The following is a 12,253-nucleotide window of genomic DNA, read 5'->3' on the forward strand; positions in this document are numbered from 1 at the left end:
TAGCTGAAAGGAAAAGGCATTTGAAATTAGGAAAAGGCTTTCAAAATTTTTGCACAATTTTAACTTAATGGTTTGAAGACTGACCCCGACAATAAGATAAAAAATAAAATAAACCCCAACCACTCACAACCAAAATCCTGAAACATACACACTCCCTCTTAAATTTAAGTTTTCAGGAGAAAAGTCCTGGTATTTTCATTTAAAGCATTTTACAACAGGAAGACTCCTCCTCTGTAGGCATATTTGAGAACAAGGATACAGGTATATGAATCACGGCTCATTTTGTCCTGAGCCTCATCCAACTTAAATTGAATCCCGTTACAAAGCTACAAGAGTGTTTTTCTTTCTGTTGTCGTCTTTCCGGTTCCTAACCTGCACCTAACCCAAAAGTGATGAGCTACCTTAATCCTTCACTTTTGAGGTCCTTTTATAGCGGTCTGTAAAAAGCAATGCAAAAGAAAAAACAACACTAAAAGAAGGATCTATCCATAAATATCCCACATGCCCTCAGTGGATGCTTTGAGCATGCAAGGAATGCAGTACTGGGATCATAAGCTGAACAGTCACAATGTGCAGTCTTTAAGAAGTAGACTTACAGGCAGAAAGAAAACCTTGGTCTGTTTACACAAACTAACAAAGATCAAACAAAGCTCTCAGTTTTGCTTAATCATTTCCAAAGTAGTACATACAGCCTGAAAACAGAAACTTCGCTTAACAATCAATTTTTAGGACATAAGTTCTCAAGCTCTAGAAGATTTTTTTGCTTCCTAACCTGTATACCTATACCAGGCAAGCAATACTGAGCCCGCTCCTCATCCCATCTGGGTGTAGGCCCGCACAGGAACTGTGAGAAAGCTCCTCAGCTCCTGCAAGAGTCTGTACCTGGACGCTCAGGAGCTACGTCTATTACCTAGGAAAGGTGCTGCTCTCCTAAGCCTCCAGATGGAAACACGCTGCTGCTTCAGGGAGGGCCAGGTGCAGATCGGTGAGAGGATGGAGTCACAGTTTGAGAGGAGACAAGAACATTGTATTTTTCATTCATGTTGAATTATTCCTTGAGGTGGTACTTACTTATCTACTAACGTCCGAATTACAGCCAGTGTGTCAAGTACTAGCCCATCCACATTCTGTTTTTTCCTTCTTGGTTCATGAGGCCCTCGACCTCTCCTAGGTGGCCGGACAGGGTCCCTTGGGTGGCTTCTTGCTTCAGGTACACGTACTCTACTGCTCTCTGTTTGTCGATTCTGAGATTCCACGTTGTCTTCTGCTCCACTGTCATCACGGCAAACACACGAGTTTCCCATATTGCAAGCCCCCAAAGCTCCCAGTAAACGGGGAACGCGGTGCTCTAGAGTCAACAGTAAACCTTGAAAAAGGCTTCTGCTAGCATAGAACACAAGGAAAGCAACTACAATCATCTAGAAAGTTTTAAGAGTAATGTTTGTGTGATCCTGTGAATTGTGTTTGCATTATATGCGTTGCTATCAGCTGGAATGAATGGGAAGTTGGAGGCTTAGTTTCCGATACAATTGGTTAAAATACACATTGGTCATCCAGAAGGAGGTCTGAAAAAGCAAACCCAAAACAAGAGTCAGTGTTACTACTTCTAATAAATAATAGAGTTCTCATATTAGTAAACAGAACTAGTCTTGGTGTACCTAGGAAAATACCTTGGAAACATACTGTTTGCATCTGAAGTCTACTGGGGTAGGGAAAAAGGATGGATGAGGAAGAGCAGGAAGATCACTGGTTAAGTAGCCCACTCCCTCTACCCCCTTTATTTTTTTATACAACCTGTTATTTTCCACTTTTTTTGGCTACAGAGGTACAGCTTTGTCCTTAAGCCTAGTGCACCACCACCCTTTAAGTATTAACAAACCAGTTTCATTTTCTCTTGCTGTCTAAAGACATACTGTTCAGACTCAACTAAAAGCTGCACATTTAAGAATCTCATTTCATACTAGGAATATTCAACATGATTTCCAGACAGATCCTACAAGACAGATGAAGTTCTACAGAACTAAACATGCAGTTGTGGCCTATCACAACAAAGAATAGATTTAGCAGTGACCACGTGTTTAGTCCATCTGTGTATAAACATTTTTTCAGAACGTGCTTACATCAATTGGATCCTCATCCAAAGATGCACCAAGTACTGACCCCAAAGTATAAGTATTACAAGCACCATTTTAATGCCTACAAATCTGAGATTTGTAAAGGGGTGTTTTCTGTGCAAGTTGGATGATTTTTGAGTTCTAGCACGAAGTCAGTCTTCCATTTTTGAGAATCAAGAATAATTCAATCATTCTTATGTTCTTAATTCAAAGGGTTTGGATAGAATACAGGCCCAGTAGTAACAAGGATTGTAGCACAGTCCCTACACATCACTGAATCAAGAATGCTAGCAAGATCAAGAGTGTTCAAAACACTGCCTGATCATAAGGTGATTTTTCAAGCCATAGGGTATATACTTGTATATAACGTTATATAAAAACTCGACTAAAATAAAGCCTTAAAGACATCTTTTCACTGCTTGGGTACTCCAAGCATGTCAGGATAAATAAGTTATTTTCAAGACAAATTTTTTTTTTTTTAAACAATAACGTGCATTAACATGAAAGCTAAAATGATGAATATCAGGTTATTACTGTTTTAAAATTATATAACAAACATGTAGCAGCATAAAACCAAAAGAAAGTTGAAAGCAATTACAGCCTTTCGAATACAAAAGGCCCCTTACCAACTCAGCCAACAGGCAATTGCTAGCTGCCATCTGGGGCAAGATTATGACCATATTATTTGGGAAGCCAGACACCAGTTGTAGGAGTAAGCATTACATTAAGTATTTGAATGGAAAGCTGTCACTGAAAAAGCACTTCAAAGAAGCTCTCACACTCTTCTATATGTTTTAAGTACATTACCTTCAGTACACTGAAAAGTTCACTATTAAGGTAACTGAAGGCTAACTAGGAAAACAAAGTGCATCAAGTGATATTAAATGTCATAAATACAAGATCTTGATTTACGGTTCAAGAATCTTCTAAACCACCGATCATTAAAATAGTTTCAGTATCACAGCATGCTTGCCTTATTCTCTAAGCAGTTTGATCACAGCAAGAGGTGGGACTGCAGGCTCAGCTCTTCCACCTGGGCCAAGACATTTGTTACCTTCTCAGTCAGAAAGTAAACCATAGACATAAGAGCGCCAATAGAGACTGCATAGATCTTAAGCTCAATTGTGTAAGATCACAGCCAGACTTGTTCAAATGACTTTTGAAAGCAAGCAAAAAGCACACCCCACCATAAAAAACAAACAAAACTAAGAAAATCTCACCTATTTTAAGGAATAGGTAGTTACACTAAACATAAAATACGCCTTTCTAGGAAAAAAAATGTATTTAGGTATCCAAATAATGTATGGGTGTTTTAATAACAATTCTGAAGATCAAAACGGCATTATTAGTGTTATGGATTAAGAATCTGTAAATATTGTGTAAAGATTGTTCCATAACATATGAAAACGTTAACACAGTGAATCTACTTTGTCAAACCCCATCAAAATGAGTATGAAAAAGCTGTATTTTAGTGATCAGCAAGGACCAGAAGCCTACCAAAGGAAACAAAAATAGAGATGTCAAGATCAAAACTGATTACTGAGACCTGGGTTTTCCGCCTGGCAATATTAAGCATGATTAAAAAAAACAAGTGATTATGATCAACTTACCTTTAAGTGTGTTTGGTTCAGGAACAATTGGGCTTGCTCATAAAGCGCTGTAGCAGAAATGGACTGTATTTCTTCAGGGCACAGATGCATTTGTATCCAGAAAAACAGCAGTATATATGTCTTTATCATGGGCAGTGAGTTATTACAGTAAACTGCTTTCGCTTTTAGAAGCTATGCCAGAGAGTCCCTGAAAACAGAGAGAAAAGAAAGAACAATTCATTTGGAGACTGCCTCCCAGACAGACACGTTCCTCCTCCTCTCCACACCCGCAATGACATCAAGTCATGCTGTTATTTTCAGCTGCAGTCAGCCCTTACGGGGGAAGTTCTCTCACAGCTCCAAAAGCAGTTTGCCACCTACCAGCTTCAGGACCAGACACAGCTACGGAAACCCCAATCTGTTGCTACAGTCGAGGCACCAGACACCACAGCAAGTGCAGAGCAGTGACCGATACCTTGCTGCAGATTACCTGGTCCAGATGACCCTTATGTACGTTAAGGACAGCAGGAAATCAAAGCAACTACACTGTAGAAGTTGGTTAGATACAAGGAGAAGAGAATTTTAGCAGCTGGACTCAATAGTCCTTATGAGTCCCTTCCAACTTGGGATACTCTACGATTCTACAAAATGCCAGGATATACTCCCCTTGTTTAGTAAACAGCTGAGTTTGACAGCATCCACTTGTACTTAAGAGTAAGGAACAAACAAGGAGCTCATTTCCATGCCTCAAAAACCGAGGTATCAAATATTTCAGCACATAAGCTAGAGGAAGAGATTGCTACGGATCTGCCTTGCAAAGCAGTCACACCTGGACACGGTGCAGATATAGGAAGAGAGGTTCTGAAGTGCAAAAAAAAAAAAAAAATCCTTTCAAACAGTGGTGTTTGAGGTTGCATTTGAGTTAGCATATTTAAGGGACAATTTACAACATTATAAATCAACTATGAGCTTAGTATTGGGCTGCTGGTAGCTGTGTTGCTGTTAAAATAAAGAGGACTGAGCTCTGCACATCTGCAACATGCATGCTCGTCAGGGAATAAAGTGCCACTAGTGCAAGAAAACAGAAGAAAGCTAGTCAAGGAGAGAACTCACCATACAGACTGGATTTTTACATGAGAAAAAGGCATTTCTAAAACAGATAAACACCAACACTTTTGGAAGAATTTTGGAAAAAAAAAAAAACATTTTACAACTCAATGCAGTTGACATTTCTGAGGTTACGTTTTATTCACTTCTGTAAGAGAGAAACAAGTTTTAAGGATGATCAATTTTGCTTCTGTCCAGACCCTGAGACCTTAGTGACAGAACCTGCAACGTGATAGAGATGTTCTGCACATCTTGAAGGATGAAATATGTTTTTCAATGAGGTAAAAATCTACTCATATATACACAAAAATTTGGAAGACTGAAAATTTAACTTCAAACCTAACCTTAGGAAATACCTGCTCTCAAGAAAGCCTGGACACAAAAGTAGTTTTTTATTCCAAAGATATTTAGCAGTCTATTTGGAAATATTGTAGGAATAGACAAATGTGTATTTAAGACCATCTAAAAGACTAAAATTTTGTGAGGAACAAAAGAAAATCACAACAGCAGTACTGAGGTAGGCCAAGATAAGCCCACCCTCTTATCTGGCAGTGGATCCTTGAGGAGAAACATGGGTACGAGCATGGGATTAGAGATAAATAGACTCTCTCCTAGAGTATTCGCCCCAATGTCAGCAGCTCAGTCTCCTTAGACAGAAGACTGCATGCTTGTTTTCCTGTCAAAACACAGCAAAGGAAGAGAATCAATGTCTCTTAAGCCATTTGTATTCTTTTTTCAGTAGTTACACGGCTAAGAGTCTGTGCAACAGGTTTTAAGATGTAGCCACGTTCCATTATAATGCTGTGACCCACTGTTAACCAAAGTGGACTGCTTCTCCCACAAGGGGTGGGAGTCACAAATGATACTGAAACTCCCCAAGAGCATAGCTTTAGAGATGAAATCAAAACACTCTTTAAACCAGAACCATTGTGAGCTAACAGCTAAGATCCACCTCAGCAACAGCACAAGAACCAGAACAAGACTCCTGGGAAGGCACAGGAACAGAAACCTGTTGCCTCTTGTCCGAGCTACCCCGACGTCATGGGAATGCCATTTTCTGAAACAGCTTGTGCAAGTCAAACTAGAACTGAAAGTGTTCAGATGAAGCAACTGTGCATGAAAATACCAGCAGTGATTGAGCTATAGTAAGAAGAGGGCAGGCTCTCCACATCCACTCTGAATGTTGACCATCACTTGTTATTTTGGGATGCAGGACTACTAAATTGCCAAACACATAATCAAAGACGTATTTTTTTTGTTCTATCAGAAACTAGCACTGAAATTTCTCTCACCAGCATCATCACATGTGGCAGCCCACATCTCTGCCACCCAGGCTTGCTTGGAGGTTCAGCCAGAAGGCAACAGCCTCCTGCCCTAAGCAAGCCACTCAGATGCCACTTGACCACCTGAGTGGGATCAAAGCAGCCACTGGGCACAGCTGAAGCCCACAGCAGCTTTCTGGGCCCTTGCTCATCCCCACCAGCCTTTGGGACCGATTCCCTTACAGCAGCCACCCTCCAGACTGGCAGAAACATGCCTGGAGGCACAAAGGAGCGACAAGCTGTGCAAACTGACCAGCTTGCCACAGCTCCGGAAGTCCAATGGGGTAAAAACCACCAAAAAAAAAAAAAAAAAAAGCCATTCAACTGAATACTATTTGAGTGGATCTACATTGGTGGCACCAATGGCAAGCCCACCCCAAGAGGGGTCCTCTCCATCATCTGACGGAGCACACCCATGGAGAAGGCAGCTGGAGGTGGCATCAGTCTCATTGTCTCTGTAATACACAGCCCAAGCATCAGTGATTCATCCCCTGAAATATTCAGTTACAGCCAACCATAATAGTGCCTCATGATGGAAAAAAAGCCTCTCCTTTCCATGAAATGGAGCACACTGCCAAGAAAACAAAAAAAAACTTCATACACAAATGAGTAAGGACTGTTTCAGCTACTAGAACCACTTTTCCAGCTCCTGCCACTATGACAAGTGAGAGCAGTGTTTTCTTCTTTTAAGAGCAGCATAATGCAGATGCTCCATCAGTAAGTGATACAGTGAAGATAGCTTTTCAAGAGCTAAACTAAGTTTTAGGCAGCAATTTCCTATTATGGAGATAAATTAATTAGAAATATTCCCTCAGCATTTTTTTTCCCCAAAGAAATTATGCTCCTAAAAAGGAAGAGATTGAAACATTTGTGATGCCAGTTGGATGAAAGAGTTCAAACTACAAGAGGAGACGCAGCTCTGAACTGCTGTAACTCAGAATAAGAGGGAAGTCCTGTTTGCAAATATAAGCTAATAACATGGAGAAGGTGACAGCTTTGAAATGATTAGGATAGATAGAAAAACAACAAGAATTCCCAGCAAATTAAACACAATTGTAATGTGAAATTGAGATTTTTTCAGGAGATCACATTGAGGTAAGAGGTAAACCTCCCAGCTGAAAGACTTTAGCAACTGAAGAGCAGAAGCTACTTAGCATCCAGCACAGTGACCAAGCAGATGCAGAACTGGACTGCAGGATTCAGGAGGAACAAGTAAATTCTGTGTTGATTCTTCTGAACATCACCTTGTAGAATCCACTTGCAAAACCCTAACACAATTATTTTCTTTAAAAATATCCCAGAGGATAATGCTATGGGAAACAGTGTTTACTGGCACCCAATGCGTCACCATTTGCAGTACAAAGCCATTGATGCAGTTATTTGGTTTCTTAGCAGTCGTAGTAAAAGCACCCTAAACCAAAAGCAGACTGACCTTGAATGTGCCCATTCCACAGAAGAGGAAAGATCACTTCTCCAATGTGCCAGCTCTTACCCAAGTGCTTGTCAACTGTTGTAGTGCTGTGCAGGGATTACGCAAAAAATTGAGCTTTAACCCTGCAGCTCCAGTTTTGTAAGAAACACACTGTTCTTGAGAATATGATCTCTCATTGGACTTGGTGTGGTAACAGTCAAAGGAGAAAAAAGAAAGGTTCTAACTTTTTTTTCCCTGTAGGTTTGCTATCAAAGTCATGTTTTATAGTCCTCTGTACATTGGACTGCTATTTTTTTTTTCTTCCTTTAAATCTGTTTTCAAGCTGGTACAGGAACTCTAAAGTTATGACACGGATTTTAAACCAGTTTCACTTTCTCTTAAACCAGCACCTCCAAAGCAGGCCTGGCAAACCCAGCAGCAAGGGGAAGAGAACCCTGCCCCAGCCTGGCCCAACCTGGACTCAGGGACAGAGCAGCACCCAGGGCCACCAAGCATCACAGTGCTTTACTGCAGCGCCTTCTGAAACAAACCAAAGTCATTATCACCTCCTAGTTTGCACATCTCAGCAGTCTAAATTTCTCATCTCATGGTCATTTAGATGGAATTGTTCCTAGGCCTTTAGAAAAGACTAATTTTGCTTTAACACTTTGAATTTCTAAATGCTCTCCAGCACAAGCATCAATAACACAGAACATGACTTCCAGGTTCTTCTCCTCCCAGGGGTCATGATTTTTCATTTCAAACAAAGATACAAGGAAAGAAGGAAAGGTCCTGCTCTCATGCTTTGAGGCAGATGAATGCACTTCTGAGATACCAATCTTAAAAAGGCTGTAGTATCTGAAAGCTCCAGGGTGTTTGACAAGGTTGCCTCCAGCAGGCTGACGTGGCAGAGCAGTACAGGCACAGCAGTGCCTGAGGAGCAGAGTGTAATGCACTGCTCCAAAGTGGCTAGAAGATAAGTCTAGTGCCCTGTGGAGGCCAGGCAGCACTAGCCCTGCAAGCTGAAAACACACAAGCACAATAGGGTAGCTGATCAGTTTTATTTAAAGTGGATTAGCTATACCATATAGGTTTCAGTTAATTGAGGTCAATCTTCCTTGCTGCTCTTAAAGCTTCAGATATCAACAATAAAGATCTTTGCTAAATTTTGAGGGAGAAAAAGTCAGAAGCCACTAAGAAATTCCAGAACAAACAGTGTTGGGAGGAAAGCACAAACATTTTGAGTACCAGAGGTATAGGATTGTGGAGGAACACAGCAAAAATGCCAAGTTTTATTTAATCTTTTTCAGGTAAATTTATTAATTCATATCAGGTTAATGCTTTCCCTGTATTATTCAGAGACAGAAATGTTATCAATAGAAGTATTCTCAAATTGTGGAGAGATTGGTTCATTGTGGTTGACTGCAAAGGTAAGTATTTAAAGCACCTCATACATTAACAAAAACTGAGAGGATTCCGAGGCACAGAGCAAGAGACTGAGCAGTTCAAACAGTCACACAGAGTAGCCCTGCCATGGGAATTAAATCCAGGGCTATGCCAGCACAGCGCCAGCCGAGTAAACACACTGCTGGCTACAGAAAGATGCTACAGGCATGGACTGATGAAAGCAGGGTCAGGTTCTTGTCAAACCACCAACTTTGTGCAATTGAGCTGAAATGGCGAAATCCCAGTGTTGCACTGTTTCTCATCTGTAAGCTAATCTTAGGAGAAACAAAATGCGGGAAACAGACAAAACTGGGGCTTGTTTTCAGAGAAAGATTAGGTACCAGCATGTACAAGGCAGGAGAGTCTCCTGCTCTAGACCATAGAAAAGAGCCCAGCTAGCTGGTATGACTAAGCTGTTATGAATGCATAAAACACACAGAAGTACAGGATGTGTGAAAAATTTTGATAACATTGCTGAAAAATTCAGCGATGCCTCAGTTGGAAGCTCGCATTTGTCGGCTGACAACTGCCTCTGAGAGCAAAGCGCAGAGCAGACAGTGTCTAGAGCCTCCTATTCGCAGCCTCACCACCACATTTGTCACTTTATGACAATGGTTATCATCACAAAAAAAAAAAAAGCAACATGGCAAGAAACAGGACGAAGAAACTTTCACTTCTTGTTAACTCAAGAAGCGGAGGATGGACTAATCTTTGAGCAATGGCAGCTGAGAGCCAGATTAACAGCCTTCCTGGCCAGCCACAGCACGCGGGCAGTTGTGAGCTGCTCTGAGCTCTGGACTGCCCAGGGACAGATGAAGATGTCCTTCTGACCGTCTCCTCCTGTAAGCTGATGCAATGACAGCTGTTGAGTCAGATGTAACACATAGGTCACTAGGGTAGCAAGCTTGCCTTGAAGGCACTCACAGAAAGCTTCATTCTTGATCTAGGACTGCTACAGCCTGCAGAACTTGATGCACAGCTCTAGAAAGGTTACTCGAACCCCTCATCTGACCCATTCAAGAGAAAAACAGAAAACCATACATGAACACGGTTTAATTTCTCCCCAGTTGGGTTTCTCTTCATACTAAGGTTACAAGTCTGTTACAAGTTACAAGTCTGCTGTACGAATGTGGTGCAGGAGAGATGCTGCTGCTGGGCAGGTGATCACACATGATGAGCACGTATGTGAGCAGCAGGCACCAGGCCTCATGGACCTCCACCCACCACCAAGCTCCTGCCCAGACCCTGCAGGTAACAGCTCACCCACAGCTGGAAGGATTAACAAGGATACATCCCTCTGTCCAGCAGCCTTCCCCTGCAACAAAACATACAGTATTTTAAGTCCCACATCTGTATATCTCCATGAGGAAACTTGGAGGAAGTTGGACAAGGGGTTTCAGAGCTCTCATGGCCAAGAGGAGGAAGGGGATGGACAGCTTAGCAGCAGAGCCACTCAGGTACATGTACCTGGCCCTCTTCCTAACCCACATGTTGCACAATGCAGACTGCAAGTGGTTTAAGAAAAAACATGCCTGTTTTATTTCATTACAGTTGCACATCAAGTAGGCAGAAGACTGAAAAACAATTTAAGAAGCTTTCAAAAAAGCCTATAATGGTATCAGGAGTCATAGTCATCTGGTGCTTCTCTTCAGTAACTTCTTGAAGAATTTCAGATCCTTAAACTTTACTTCTCTTAAGTGCAACTATCAAAACTACTATTTCACCAAATGTATCTAGGGGTAGTCCTCTAAACAAGAGTAAAATATTTTTTTGTTCAACTTTGTCTCATCTTTTCCTTTAAGCCCTTTGCTGCAGTACTGATACACCAATCAGAGTTTCCCAGAGAGCAAACATGCATCATTCCTCATTTATTATTAGATTAGCTTTATTTTTAAAAGCAGTGAAGAAGCCTGGGCTTTCTTCACATCAGGCACCTTTGATTTTTAGAAAGAAAAAAGAAAGCATCAAGATATTTGCTGGATTTTCTTTTCCAAGCCATCTTGCACATCCCACTGCCCACAGGAAGGTAGATGTGCACCAGTGCCACAACCTTCTGATCTGTAGTTCAGGCTGTCCTCTAGCTGAGGACTCAAACCATTTCCAAGCAGTCTGTGCACATGCACTAAACAGTCCAAAAATTCACTTCATCTTAAAACATCCCCAACCCTGGTCCTTCTCTTCATGTTAAGTATGACACCAAGATATTCAGAAACTTAAAGCAGAAGTGAAGTACCTCCTATAGCCAAGAAGTCTTAGAAGGGAAGAAAAAAACCCCCTGCAATTCCAAGAGTTGTGCATACTTAAACTACTACTTCTTCAAGGGGAGAGATGTATCAGGAAGAGGACAGATGTGTTGTCACTGATGGGGGTTCAGCAAGTCACTGTGATCAGTGACCACACATCAGTAAGTGACTGATGGGTGGGATCTCACCTCAGAATTTGAGCACACAAGTACGCCTACTGAATGGGCAAAATGACACATCAAGTACACAAAGATCCCATGGCAAAGTTGAAAAAAAACTTCTAGAGCACAAGTTGGGCCACACTAACGGTAGATCACAGCAGCAGATTACTGTAGGCACTGCACTGGTCAGTCACAAAGCCTGTGAGTCATATGTCAACATCTGACTTGTATTAAACCTCAAGGACATGAGGAAGAATAGAAAAGGAAATAAAAATCATGCTGGCAAAGCTGCTGACAGGACATACAAACTTTATAGTCACTGCATATAAACCTACAAGGGAAAATATATTGTCAGGACATGGGGAAATGCAAGGCACAAAATGACACAACGGAATCCTAGTGTCATACTTGGAAGACAGCAAGGCTCGGGGCAGCGCATGCGCCTGCCCTGCTTTGAAAGGAATGAATTCAAAGTCCATGCAATCATATGCTCAGCAGATAAAAAAACAAAACTGAAACAGCTTAAAAATGCTGAACTCAACAGATCAGCAGTGGAGCAAAACACAACAAGCTTTCTTATTAGCTTGTCTTCAATTACTATAAGGTGATGGTATTTTAATTTGTTGCCTCTGTGCAGAGAAGAAAACCCAGCAGTGTACACCAAGACCTCCACCTTATGACAGTATCACCAAATACCTAGGATACCCATAGGAGATGGGTCATAATACAGTGCACATTATCAGCTACAGGAGGGTACTAATGTGAAAAGAAGCTTAAATGAAGAAGCCTAAATAGTAAAGAGTCAGTAAGCATCCCATGGCAGACCACCACACTCATCACTAACTAGTTAAATTGCTAAG

General features: G+C 41.4%; 1 protein-coding gene across 3 annotated transcripts in view; it reads right to left on the bottom strand.

Annotated features, from left to right (window-relative positions):
* Positions 1-12,253, bottom strand: part of RSPRY1 (ring finger and SPRY domain containing 1) — a 35,479-nt gene that overhangs the window by 20,942 nt on the left and 2,284 nt on the right. For all 3 annotated transcript variants that reach the window (XM_032195663.1, XM_032195666.1, XM_032195665.1), the window contains exons 2-3: positions 3,725-3,911; positions 1,072-1,565 (exon numbers count right to left, since the gene is read on the bottom strand). In XM_032195663.1, the coding sequence (XP_032051554.1) occupies positions 1,072-1,418 (347 nt within the window). In that variant the 5' untranslated portion in view covers positions 1,419-1,565; positions 3,725-3,911. The remainder of the gene's footprint in view (positions 1-1,071; positions 1,566-3,724; positions 3,912-12,253) is intronic.

This window comes from Aythya fuligula, chromosome 12, assembly GCF_009819795.1.
Source record: "Aythya fuligula isolate bAytFul2 chromosome 12, bAytFul2.pri, whole genome shotgun sequence".
Lineage (NCBI taxonomy): Eukaryota > Metazoa > Chordata > Aves > Anseriformes > Anatidae > Aythya > Aythya fuligula.